Source organism: Mobula birostris, chromosome 6 (genome assembly GCF_030028105.1).
Source record: "Mobula birostris isolate sMobBir1 chromosome 6, sMobBir1.hap1, whole genome shotgun sequence".
NCBI classification, from domain to species: Eukaryota; Metazoa; Chordata; class Chondrichthyes; order Myliobatiformes; family Myliobatidae; genus Mobula; species Mobula birostris.
Window position 1 is genome coordinate 150,528,627 of NC_092375.1, and position 14,681 is coordinate 150,543,307.

Consider the following 14,681-nt stretch of genomic DNA (forward strand, 5'->3'; position numbering starts at 1 on the left):
TCTTCCCAGAGCTTTCTTTGTTGTCTGGAGCCAGCAAATTGCTGAAAGGTTTAGATGTTTCCAAACTATCTGCAGTGTGAAGATGCTGACCATGTTATTCAGCTGAATGAAGTGCAGCTGAGTTTTTAATGCCTTATCAACTTCCCAGCCCTCTAACTGAGCCTACATATCGCACCATACATTTCCAGTGTGGAAAATAACTCTCCAAACATTACACATGAGTGTCTGAATTTCCAACACTACATTATTTAGCCAGAAATACATTAAAACTATGTTTTACTCTGGGAAACATTGACTTCCTGTAATACTGATATCCAGTAATGCTGAAAAAGGCAACATGGTGTGATTGAATTTCTGACAGACTGATTTTAACACAATCCTTCCCATTTCATTGTTTTATTTTGATTTTTTTGCATTTATGCATTGCAAATAGATAAAATAAACTTTTTGCTCTTTGATTGATCTCTACAAGAATGTTTAAACTTATTTGGTTATTAGGCCAGACTGACGATACTGGATTATTGGACAGCCAGTATTCCCTTTTGACCTCGCTGATCATTGCAACCAACATCGAAAAGGAGAAATCCATGCCACAGGAATCACTAAATCTTGTAAGCATTCTTAAATAAGTGTTTGAAGAATCCAGTGCAATAAAGAACTTCAGTTAAGAGTGTTGAACACAACTTGGGCGCAGGGTCGGAACATCCACTCATAAAGTCTTCCTAGTAAACATAATCTTGCCTGAAACCTATGATAGGCATCAGAATAAATCAGGCTCCTAAGGCCATTTGCTCAATGTCTTTGGAGCTCTTTTAAATGGAGGTCTGGAGGCCTCCAGAAGAAATAGATCGTGCAGAGGAAAATATCACAGCAACCACCATGTAAGAGCATACAGTATATCTGTCCAAAACACAACCACATAGTGCAAATATGATTCTATGACTCCATAGAACATTGCCATTCGAATTAGGATGTTGGCTGGAATATGATCTGCAAGCAAGATCTACCATACCATTCACCTCATCTTGGCTTTGCAAGTCACAGCTGTCACTATTTGTTGATGTTACACGCTGCGTCATTTGGAATTTTTCCACTAACACATCAAATGTGAAGTGGGAACATTACCTCACCTACATTTGTTCATCTCTCCATAAGGCTTTGTAGTTTTACTATTTGGCAGCATTTCCTCAAGTAAAAGGTCTCAGTGCGAATGCTAACATGCTACCTACCTATTACAAATGCTGCATCAAAAAATCTGACATCTCATCAACACACAAGTGTTTTCAGAGCACAGGAAAAGAATAATTCAGATGAAATGAATGAGAACCTGATATCTATCAAAGTAACTGGCTTTGTGCAGGCCTACCAGACTCTCACCATGTCAAGGAGCTGGCAAACTGAGGGGCAGCTTCTAAGAGACTGAGTAAAGATTATCTATATTTGGTTGCCATATATTCATCAAAACCTACAGTGAGATGTGGTGTTTGCATCAATGACCAACATAGTCCAAGGCTGTGCTGGAGGTAAGTGTCACCATGCTTCCAGCACCAACATAACATGCCCACTACTTAGTGACCCTAACCCGTACATCTTTTTGGAATGTAGGAGGAATCTGGAAGATTTGAATGGAACCTATGCGGTTACGATGAGAACATACAGACTCCTTAGATACAGCAGCAGGAAATGAATCCCGATCTTACAACTGGTACACTACTGCGCCACCCCAGTACCGTTACTGACTGTTAACACCAGAGGAGAATCCTCAAACAAGCTGACATAAAAGTACAGGATATATGCTGGAACAGAAAGTTGGTAGATTGAAGCAGAAATTCTGCTATCATTTTAGGTTGGACTTTATTCAACAATATAGAAGTCTCAGAAATGTATTTGCTGCTCCCTGCATAATTTCATCTCTTCCTCTAACTCCAAAGGAAGATGAATTTCCATAGTCAGAAAAACTGACATATTACACGGTAATGGTTAGGTTTTATTATATAATAATGCACTCACTGGCCACTTTATTAGGTACATCTGTACATCAATGCAAATAGCTAATCAGCCAATCATGTGGAGCAACTCAATGAATAAAAGCATGTGAACATGGTCAAGAGGTTCAGTTGTTGCTCAGGCCAAACATCAGGATGGGAAAGAGATGTGATCTGAATGACTTTGACCATGGTGCCAGAAGGGGTGGTCTGGATATCTGAGAAACTGGTAACCTCCTGGGGTTTTTACACTCAGTGTGCTGATCACTATATGGCAGGGAGAATGTAATAGTTGTGGGGAGGTTGCAAAGTCAATTTACCAGTACATTACCAAGATGGAGATTGTTAATTCTGTTGAAAGGTTAGATAAATTGGATTTGTTTTCTTTGGAACAAAGGTGGTTGCGTGGAGAATTAATCCAGGTGTACAAAAACAATGAAAGACCTAGACAGGATGAACAGAAAGAACCTATTTCACTGAGACATAATTTCAATGGAAGTGATTAATGAGAAGTTGAAGGAACGTATTTTCATCCAAAGAGTGCTTGAGGTCTTGAACTCACTGCCTTAAAGAGAGATGAAGGCAGAACCTCTCATCACATTAAAAAAGTAACTGGATGAACGTCTGAAAATCTATAATATATAGGATTTAGAACAGAGAGTGGGATTAGTTGAATTTTTTTTAGCCAACACCTAAATATCAGCCAAAAGCACCCTGACATTTTACCATTCTATGAAATAGTGTCTACCCAGGTGAGTCTACTAAACATCAAATAAATCCAATCTGGCAAAGTATCTTTGACCTGAAACGTTAACTCTTTTATCTCTTTCAACAGATGCTGCCTGATTTGCTAAGTGTTTCCAATAATTTCCTGTGCTAATCCAAGTCCGTGACTGGAAGGAGTTTACAGCTCTATGGCTTCAATGAAGATGACAAAAATGAAGAAAGGTCAATCCCATTTCCAAATGTGAAAGATCAGCCTACATTCAAGGTCATAAATCAGCTTAAGAAATATCATACTTCGAAAAGCACTTCACTTACTACCTCAACAAAAGATTCACACAATGAAAAGGCATTGCACCTGATAAACAGTGCTGACGGTTGAATTTAGTCCTCCACTCCCACCTCCACATCTAGAGACAACAGTGTCCCAAGAGGTCAAAGAGTCAGAAACATTTTTGATACTGTTCAAATTGTGGACATTGCACTATGGCCCTATGTGGCTTTAGAAAGGGATAGCCAAATTTAGCTGAGACTGTTAGTCCCCTTTTTAGTCAGTCAACAGCATCATTGTGCCTCTTCATTGCAGAATGTCAGCACATACCACAAGATCGTAAGCTATTGGAGTTGGAGTTAACCATCGCCCCTTCAAATCTGATCTACCATTTATCACAATCACAGCTGATCTTCAACCTCTGCATTTCCTATACTATACTCATAATCCTAATCTCTCAATGTCTGATTTGAAACAAACAACTGAATCTCCACGACAAGCAGAGTTGAGAATTCCAGAATTTCATCACCCTCTGTATCAAGCAATCTCTCCTTGCCTCAAGCCTGACAGGCTTATCCTTACTCTCAGTTGTGATACCTGGTTCCAGACTTTCTATCCTTCCTATATTCGGCTCATTGTTGTGATCGCTTTAAGGAAAATATATTCTTTTTTTTAGATTAGTAGACATAAACTGCACTAGATTAAACTAAACGTGTACAGCTGCCATCTCACCAAAGTGCTATACCTTTGGAATATAACATCCTTACACCTGTATTCAATTCCTCTAGTATTTGTATGTTGGCTTTCAGTGACTTTCATGCTTTGATCCCTTTGAAAATTAACCTTAACATTACTATTAAATTTTATCATTTAAAGAACATTTTGCCTTTATATGTTGTTCACTAAAGTGGATAATTCCACTTTTTCTATATTACATTTGATCCACCATGCTCTTGTACACACACTCATCTTATCTATATCCTCTTGAACCACTTTATATCTTCCTTCCTACTCACAATCCCATATCATTTTGCATCACTGCCAAATATGGAATTATGACATGATCCACTCAACCAAGTCATTGATATGGATTATCATATCTATAGCTAGGGCTCAAACACATATCCATGCATCCTCATAAAGTCCCCATACCTGAGAAAGAGCCATTTACAATTCCTCCCAAGCTTACAAACACCTAAGCTGTGTACAACTTGTATATCCAAATAAGCATTTGGGAGACCAGCAGAACGGACTTGTTGGCTGCTGTGGTGCTGTACATGTCTTATGCCAAGTGGGATCTTGGTTTATGGCCATATTTCCAATTTACAAACTGTTTTAGTTATAAACAGATCTTAGAAGGATCTGTATTCCCACTATTCCCTTTCTATCTGATTACATGTGTTGTAGCATTACTGTTAGAATCTCCACTGCGGGACCTAATCAAAAGCTTTCTTGACAATCCATATTCACAGGTTCCCTCTTATCTATTTTGCTAGTTGCCTCTTTGATAGCTCCAGCAGATGAGTTAAATATTATTTTCCTTTCATAAATCCATCTTGACTCTATTATATTTCACAAGATCTTCTGTTGTAACATCCTTCACAATAGACTCCAACATCTTCCCTGCACTCACTTTAGATGAGCAAGTTAGTAGTTCCATCTCTTCACTCTTCTGCCTTCTCAGACAGCGTGGTCATATTTGCTGCCCTCCAGTCTACAGTAACAATTCCAGATTGTATAGAGGTATTTGGCAGATGATAACTACCTCTACAGCGACTGTTTCAAAACCCTGGGTAGTTGAGTAGTGGATCTTCAAGTTTATGGGATTTATCAGTTTTTAATCTCTCCAACATCTCTTTGATAACTAATATTTTGTTCATTAGCATCCACCTATAGACCCCTACTTCTCAGTATCACCATAATTTTTTGTGTCTCTTTTGCTGAAGAGAGAATCAAAGTACTTGTTCATTTCCCCTGCTTTGTTATTATTCCTGATAAATTCTTTTATAATCTCTGACTATTTTCCCTCATTAGTCATTTCTTTTTTATACCTGTATCATGTTGTTGTAAGATCTCCTCGAAATCCTTCACTACTCTTCCTGGATAGTTTGTTTCAGCAGCTTCAACTGCCGTGGGGTAATCTGGCCAGCTCTGATATTTGATGCTGATGTCTTAGAGAACTCTGATCATGTTGACTTTTCCCAATGGTTTTCTATAAGAACTGATGTATAATATGTTAATATAATTTAATTATTACTTTAATAACTAAAAAAAGACAAATAAAAAATATTTATTTACACTTCTGCGTCAAAATTGTTTTCTATACTTATATATAAAAAGCACATGACAGCTATAGAATACACTGATGGTAATTGGTAATGAGAATGGTATGGTTTATTTTTCAGTATGAGGTTTGTGTTCTATGTTTTCCATTTTTCACATCTTCTGGTAACTGGGTCATAATGTAAACTCTGGACTTGCAGCTGTTATACAAATTAGTTAAGCCACATGGAGTTTCATACATTAAGTTTATCATTATTATTTCTCTGCAGGTTATAAAATATGAAAGCTGTCCATTGTCCAGAAATTTAATTTTTATTACAATTCCATCTTGATCAATGATAACTAATTCCAACATTTCTTATTGTCACAGGTTAATCAACAGCTGTCTATAAGAGAAGCATTATAAATCTTATTTCAAAAGTTTCCAGGATGTTTTCTTAATAATTAAACTACTGTTTGGAGATATAAATTAATGAAAAAATAAAGATTTATAATTCATGTTTTCTTTATACTTCCTCCTCTCTCAATTTCCTGATCTCAGCTTTCTTTCTGTCTCTTTATGTGGCTTCTACGCATGATTTGATGACTCAGGTTTTGCTGTGTTGATAGAGAACATGGCAATCCTCAGTCATCGAGTGTTGAAATATAGGATGAAGGAATAAGATTCCACACATGAAAATTAATGTTCTATGCCAGGAGACCATTTCAAATGGATTAAAATTTAGCTTGATGTTAATAATCCAGGGGTTGCAGCCAGTGATTCCCTCTTCTTCCACTGAGGGTATTGACGCTAAATTTCAGTTTGGAATCACACAGTTCATGTGAAAAATTAAATACCAATATTATTGGTCCATTATCAGTTAGCAGTAATTGTTTTTTAATCACATAATGGGTCATCATTATTGCCGACATTTTTTCTGATCTTAAAAATTTTCAGAAATGTGTAATTTTTTTGTTCAAGGAAATTAACCTTCCAGGTTTTCAAAAAGATAAGCTTCATAATTCTTACTTGATTCTATATGTATATCCTTGTTATTTTTCAGTTTTGGTTCAATAACAAATGTAATTTTTATCTCTTGTTTATTTACTACCCACTTTCCACCTAACATGACTTTTCAGATTGATTAATGATCATTTAAACAGCCTGGCTGCTGCCTGCTCTGTTTTAAACTCCAAAGGTTCCCTGTAAAGGGCACCAGTTTCAAAGTAACATTAGAAAAGGGGACAATGGTCAACTAGAATAAATCCTGTAGGCAGCTTCTTTCAAACTAAGAGGTGAGCACAGTTCCTTCACTGTGATCCCATGCATGGGTCATTATAATTGACACTTCCTGGTTCTGAATTTGCAAAGGTTTGATAACAGTTCATCAACTTGGCTGGTAGAGGAGCTGTGCAGTTGCTCATTCTCTTCATACAGATAATCCTGTACAAAATGCAGCAAACAACCTGCTAAAAGAGCTCAGCTGCTTGAGCTGCTTCCGTGCAAGGACAGGAACTGTCAACGTTTTGGGTCGAAACCCAAAGAGTTGCATGATTTTGACCCAAAACATCGACAATTCTTTCCTCCCGCCGATGCTGCTTGACGTGCTGAATTTTTCCTGCAGATTCTTTTTCTTCAGATTCCAGCGTCTACAGTCTCATCTGTTTCCATCCTGTGTAAGATCCTGCATGCAATGGTCTTCCAATCGCAGCAAGCCCCAGTGAATAAACTCACAGAGAGTGTGTGGGCAAATGTAAACGTAAAAAATACCTTTGACAACTTGCTTGATATGTTCATATTCAATTTCAGGAGACTATTTATCCAAGTCTGTGGATGGAATGTTTATATATGAAGAACATCATTTTGATACAGTTAAGTCAAACAAGATGCCAAATGATGCGATAGTTGTTGAACAGTGGACTGTCATTGAGGTAAAGTATTGCCTTCCTTACTTACAGACTCAACCCGCAAGTTAACCTTGAGAGAATCCTGCACTGGGACTCATTGCACCTCCAAATTCTGAATTTAATCCACCTATCAAAGTGCATGACAATACATTTCCCTACACTGTGCCTACTAGGTAGGCACAATGGGGAGATGCCAGATAGCATGTCTGTCATTGCCCCTCACTTTCCTCTTGCTACAAACTAAACAGGTCCTAGAATGACACCTACCATTAGAACTGTAGCAGTAAGTGGTTGACATTTTGGTAGACACAAGGGGAGCACAGTTTACTCTCTGTGACAGATAGTCAAGGATTGGGGTGACATTGGTGTCCTATGAATGAGGTGTGTTTATCAGTTGATGGTTGGAACCAAAGAAGAGGAATTGAAACTCTGCAGTGATGGATGGTTGTAGAGGACAGCAGAGGGAAAGTGAGGATATCAACAAGCAGGAGAAGAGACAGGCAAAGGTAGAAGATCAGTGGTTGAAGTCTGGGCATTGAAGATCATGTGATCAAGATCGATACCTTGAGTACTTGATGCAGATTGTAATGGGAATCAGGGAAAGGGGGATGAGGGAGAGTTGGATTGTTGATGAGAGGTAGGTGTTGGATATAGCAGACAGCTTGGAAGAAAATCTTGTTCCATGGGTTTCTGATAATAGTTGCTCGCAGAAAAACTTGGCCCAAATGATGCTAATCAACAGTGAAATTTGCTGGCACATGTGTTTTCATAGTGGCTTAATAAACAATGCCCCTTGTTGAGAAAGAAATATAATTAATGAGCTGGTGTTCAAAATTTTGATAGTGTGAACAACAACTAATTACTCACTGGCAAACTTGACATAATTGGTGAATAAAAAATAGAAAGTTTTTTAATGTTGCAAGTTGAAATGATCTGTACCTCCTGCAAGGCTGATAGTAAATGAATCAATAACATATTTTTTAAAATTTTGGCTGTATACTGTAAAGATTTAAAAAATATTTTCTGTGGAAAATATGGACTCTTTCAGTCAGCCAGCACACACTTGAAATACCAAATTGTTTTTGTTGGTGTAGTGATGTTCTATGATTTTTATTCCACTTTGAATTATTTTAATAATTGAATTTTTTAATCGTAGCTTTACTTGTTTTTACAGGGTTGTGAAGTAAAGACTGATTATGGTCCGTTGCTGCATACACTTGCAGAATTTGGATGGCTGGTTACATGTGTGCTTGCCACACCTATTATTCGCCATGACAGGTACCATAGCTTCATGGAGAATTGATTGAATAATTTGCTGAAGTACTTTTTAAAAATCACACAAGTAATATTTAAGCAAAAGAACAGAGTATATTGTCCATTCGCCATATCAGTCCATGTAAGACTGGAGCATGTATTTTGCACATCAGTTGTATTCTTAAGTAAGTATAACAAGCATAAATAGATGAGTGGTGGTTGTCCGTCATGTCCAACGATGATAGGAAACCTGTATGGGAAAGTTTTAAAAGTGGAAAAGCCACTGTACTGGGGAAGCTCCACTCTCTCAATCTCGGAGGTCTGGGTCCAGTGGTATAAACAAACATCATAATTGGGGGTGTTCCTTGGTTGCAGTGGATGGCCATGACTTCTGTGCCTCGTTGTGCTCTTTGCTCTCAGCAACGCATTGCAGAGCCACCTTCTTGGCCATTGGATCTCACTGCAGATCTCATCCACCCAGTTTGCTGGAACTGACTTTGCATGCAAGGACAGGCATGTCCCTATCTCATCAGGGTATGAGCTTGCCGGCTACCCTCAAACAGATGAATAGGAAGAACATATTGCCTTAGAGAGGCCAATGACTTGGGAGAATATATTTGAGATAAGTCGTATAAGGACATAAAGGGAGCTGAGGAATTATCTTTTCCACTCCAAAGTGATGAAGGTCTGTAACTCACTGCCTGAAACCCTGGTAGAAGCAGAAACCCTCATCACATTTAAAAAGCACCCAGATGAACATTTAATGGGCTGTAACCTAGAAGCCGATGGACTGAGCTGTGTGTGGGATAAATCGGAATAAGTTTTTTTTAACATTGCTCAATTATAATGGAGCTTCTTCAGTGCTATAAAGTTTTATGATTCTATATTAACAGGCCCAGGCAATTTCAAGAACAGATTAGACAGGATGCATATCATTTTTAAAACAAGTTATGTCCATTCATCTTTATCATCCCTGTCTTAAACGGGCAGAGCAATGTGGATTCTCCATCATGGAGAAGCGACTGCCTTTATGGTCATCACGTTATCTTCTCGTCACATGGATGGGTCAGTGAAATTAACAAGGAAGCTGTGATCTTGTGCCTTCCACTTTGAATCTGTAATTGCAGCTATAGAGATTTGGAATAGAAAGAAGGGAGCACACATCGTCTGTAAGGATCAACAATGGTGGTGCAAGCTATGCAGAGACCACGGCCAGCAGACGGGATATTGAAGGGGGTTCTCCTCATTTTCTCCTCACTTTGAATGTTCCTTGACTCCTCGAACTGGCAGTTCCTACCACCATTCTGTTGTCAGCTTCTAAGAGTTTTTTTGCGCCTAATACTAGACTAATCGTTGTGATCTTGCAGATCTTATAATCAATGTAATTTACTTCATGTTTGCAGTGAAGGGAATTTAGCAACGAAACAAGTGATATTCTTACAGAGATCTGCCATGCCCAGCCATGACCTGTGTCTGGAAACAGCAGAGGTAGGTTAAATTGAAAAATACCATAATATCTTATTTATGAATGCTATTTATTGTGACTTTAAAGCACTCATTTGAAATCTACCTTTCCAATACAAAAGAACAAAAAGGAAATTTCCATGCTAATTCCAAGATCTACAGTCTCAGGGAAACAGATCAGAATTTGTATAAATTACTTCCAAAATCAGGTGCATTTAGAGTGGAGGAAATGCAAGATATTAATTCATTCATAAGATATGGATGTGGTTGGCAAGTGGAATTTTTCTTAACCATCCCAAATTGCTCTGACAATGAAAAGCCAGCTCAAGGGCATTTCAAAAGGCAACTGAGAGACTGTGACATTATTGTGCACATGGAGTCACTTAGAAGGTAAAAATAGTAGATTTTCCTTACCTAGAGGTTATCTGTGAATCAAATTGGTTTTTACTTACCCACAGATTTCTATTCCAAATTTATTTAATTTATATTCTAGAAGGAAATTGCGATACGTTGAACTTCTTTTAAAAATGCTTTTCCAAAAAAAAATATTGCAGATTTTCTTCGGATATTTTGTTCTATTCACACATAACTGCACCACAGTATTTATGAGCCTGATCTTACATTAGCTATCAAAAAGGTTCTGATTCTTTCATCTTTTCACTGAGCTTACAGGTCATCCTGTTACATAGCTAAAGACTAGTTCACTTCAATTTACTTATGTATTTGCTCTCCACTAATCTGTAGCATTTTTATTAATTTATTGAAACACAGTGCGGAATAGGCCCTTCTCGTCCTTCAAGCTATTCTGCTCAGCAATTCATAAGACCATAAGACATAGGAGCAGAACTAGGCCATTCAGCCCATCGAATCCGCTCTGCCATTCCATCATGGCTGATCCCGGACCCCATTCAACCCCATACTCCTGCCTTCTTGCCATATCCTTTGATGCCCTGACTGATCAGGAAATGATCAACTTCCGCCTTAAATATACCCATGGATTTGGCCTCCATGCAGTCTGTGGCAGAGCATTCCACAGATTTACTACTCTCTGGCAAAATAAATTCCTCCTTACCTCTGCTCTGAAGAGTCACCCCTCAATTTTGAGGCCGTACCCTCTAGTTCCCCCACCATAGGAAACATCCTCTCCACATCCACCCTATCTAGTCCTTTTAACATTCGGTAGGTTTCAGTGAGATCCCCTGCATTCTTCTAAATTCCAGTGAATACAGGCCCAAAGTTGCCAAATGTTCCTCATATGTTAACCCCTTCATTCCTGGAATCATCCTTGTGAACCTCCTTTGGACTCTCTCCAATGACAATACATCCTTTCTGAGTTATGGGGCCAAAACTTTTAACAATACTCTAAGTGCAGCCTGACTAGAGTCTTATGAAGGCTTAGCATTATCTCCTTGTTTTTATATTCTATTTCCCTTGAAATAAAGGCCAACATTGTATTTACCTTCTTTCCTAGACACTCAGCCTGTAAATTAACCTTCTGGGAGTCTTGCACTCCCTAGTTCCTCTGCACCTCTGATGTTTGAACTTTCTCTCCATTTAGATAATCGTCTGTACTATTGTTCCTTTTACAAAAATGTATTATCGTATCGTTCCCAACATTGTATTCTTCCACCACTTTTTTGCCCATTCTTCCAATTTGTCTAAGTCCTGCTGCAATTGCAATGCTTCCTCAGCATTACCTACCCCTCAACCTATCTTTGTATCATTGGCAAACTTTGCCACAAAGCCATCAATTCCATTATCTAAATCATTGACAAACAATGTGAAGAGCAGCAGTCCCAATAGTGGTCCCTGAGGAACACCACTAGTCACCAACAGCCAACCGAAAAAGACCCCTTTTATTCCCACTCACTGCCTCCTGCCTGTCAGCCATTTCTCTATCCATGCCAGCATCTTTCCTGTGACGCCACTGGATTTTATCTCGTGTGGCACCTTATCAAATGCCTTCTGAAAATCCAAGTAAATGACATCTATTGCCTCTCCTTAGTCCACCCTACTTGTTACTTCCTCATAGAATTTGAACAGATTTTTCAGGCAAGATTTCCCTTTACAGAAACCATTCTGACTTTGACTTGTTTTATCATTAGTCTCCAAGTACCCTGAAACCACATCCTTAATAATAGACTCCAGCACTTTTCCAACCATTGAGGTTAGGTTAATTGGCCTATACTTTCCTTTCTTTTGTGTTCCTCCCTTCTTAAAGAGTGGAGTGACATTGCAATCTTCCAGTCTTCCGGGATCATGGCAGAATCAAGTGATTCTTGAAAGATTATGACCAATGCATCGGTTATCTCTTCAGCAACCTCTCAGGACTCTGGGATGTAGTTCATCTGATCCAGGTGACATATCCACCTTAAGATCTTTGAGTTTGCCTAGCACTTTTTTCCTTTGTAATAACAATAGCACTCACTCCTCCTCCCTGACACTCACGGACCTCTGGCACACTGCAGGTGTACTGTGAACAGTGAAGACTGATGTAAAGTACCCATTAAGCTTATCTGCCATTTGTTTGTCTCCCCATTACTACCTCACCAGCATCATTTTCCAGTGGTCCAATATCAACCCTCACCTCCCTTTCACTCATTACATGACTGAAAAAACTTTTGGTATCCTGCTTTATATTATCATATTTCATCTTTTCCCTTCTTATAGCATTTTATTTGCCTTTTGTTTGATTTTAAAAGTTTTCCAATCATCCACCTTCCCACTCACTTTTGCTACCTTATATGTCCTTTCCTTTGGCTTTTATGCAGTCCTTAATTTCCTTTGTCGGCCATGGTTGCCTACCCCTGCCATTTGAGAACTTCTTCCTCTATGGGACATATCTATCCTGTGCCTTGTGAACTATTCCCAGAAACTTCAGCGTCTCTGTTCTACAGTCATCCCTGCCAGTATCCCCCTCCAATCCACCTGGGCAAGCTCCTCTCTCATGCCTCTGTAATTCCCTTTATTCCATTGCGATACCGATACACGTGACTTATGCTTCTCCCTCTCAACTTGCAGTATGAATTCAATCATGTTATGACCACTGCCTCCGAAGGGTTCCTTTACATTAAGCTCCCTAATAAGATCTGGGTCTTTACACAATCTAAGTTAGCCTTTTCCTTAGTAGACTCAAGCACAAGCTGCTCTAAAAAGCCATCTCATAGGCATTCAACAAATTTCCTCTCTTGCGATCCGACACCAGTCTGATTTTCCCAATCCCTTTGCATATTGAAGTCCCCCATTACAATTGTGTCATTACCCTTATTACATGCCTTTTTCAGCTCCCTTTGCAATTTCAACCCCACATCTTGGCTACTATTTGAGTCCTACGTATGATTTCCATAATGTTTTCTCCCCTTTGGGATTTCTTAATTTCTCCACAAAGAATCAGCACTCTCTGACCCTATGTCACCTCTTTCTAAAGATGTAATTCCATCTCTTACCAACATAGCCACAGCATCGATTATGCCTTCCTGCCTGTCCTTTTGATACAAAGTATATCCCTTGTTGTTAAGCTCCCAACTATGGCCTTCTTTCAGCTATGACTCAGTGATACCCACAACGTTATACTGACCAATCTCTAATTGTACCATGCATTCTTCCACCTTATTCCGAATGCTACACGCACTTAAATACAGCACCTTCAGTCCTACATTCTTCACTCTTTTGAATTTTGCCCCTGTGGTACAATTTAACTCTTTGCTCTGTCTGCATTTGTACCCAATCATTGGCTTGTCTTTTGTTTCATTTATATTACACCCATCATCAACTGCTGGCTTACCCTCAGCTCTATCATACTGGTTCCCACCCCCCTGCCGTGTTAGTTTAAACCACTCTCAACAGCTCTAGTGAAACTGCCCGCAAGAATATTGGTCCCCCTCTAATTCAAGTGCAATCTATCCCTTTTGTTCAGGTCCAACCTGCCCCAGAAGAGGTCCCAATTATCCAGAAATTTGAATCCCTGCCCCCTGCTCCAATTCTTCAGCCACACATTTATTTGCTATCTCATTCTAATCCCATCCTTTCTGTCACATGGCACAAACAGCAATCCTGGGATTACTACCCTTGAGGTCCTGCTTCTCAGCTTCCTACCTAACTCCCTTTTTTCAGGACCTCCTGCCTTTTTCTTCCTATGTCAATGGTACCAATATGTATCATGACTTCTGGCTGCTCATCCTCCCTTTTCAGGATACTGCGGATGTCCAGAAACATCTCAGACCCTGGCACCTGGAAGGCAAACTACCACCACTGTTTCCCTTTCCCATCCACAGAATCACCTATCTGCCCCCCGAGGATAGAGTGCCCTATTACCGCTGCCATCCTTTTCAGTTCCCCACCCTTCTGAGCCACAGGGCCAGACTCAGTGCCAGAGGCACGGCCACTGTTGCTTCCCCCAGATAGGTTCCCCCCCCCCCCAACAATTTGGAGTACATATGTGCTCAAAATGGAGTACGTATTGTTGAGAGGAGAAGGCCAATTTAAATCCCCCAATTTAATCCTAGCTTAATCAGGGGACAATTTACAATGACCAGTAAAATTACCAACCATTTTCTAGAACCTTGAGTTTTATTTGGCTTTTCTCCCTTAGATTAAGTTTCTTCACAATTAATCACAATTCTCTAAAAAATAGGTCAAGGATCTTCAAAACACAATTTTTTGAGCGAACTCCCCATATTGGCTTATAACTAAGCTCATTTTAAATAAGGGAGTTACATTGAAGAGGAATCTTTCCATCACTAATGAGTTTAGAACATTATTGTGGACAATATCGCATGTCCCCACGAATACACTGTTTTGGACTTCTGAAGTAA

The 14,681-nt window shown here is 39.2% G+C and overlaps 1 protein-coding gene across 1 annotated transcript in view; it reads left to right on the plus strand.

Annotated features, from left to right (window-relative positions):
- Positions 1-14,681, plus strand: part of rftn2 (raftlin family member 2) — a 61,110-nt gene that overhangs the window by 40,121 nt on the left and 6,308 nt on the right. The window contains exons 7-9 of the mRNA XM_072261612.1: positions 7,052-7,173; positions 8,324-8,427; positions 9,807-9,891. Coding sequence (XP_072117713.1) covers positions 7,052-7,173; positions 8,324-8,427; positions 9,807-9,891 — 311 coding nt within the window. The remainder of the gene's footprint in view (positions 1-7,051; positions 7,174-8,323; positions 8,428-9,806; positions 9,892-14,681) is intronic.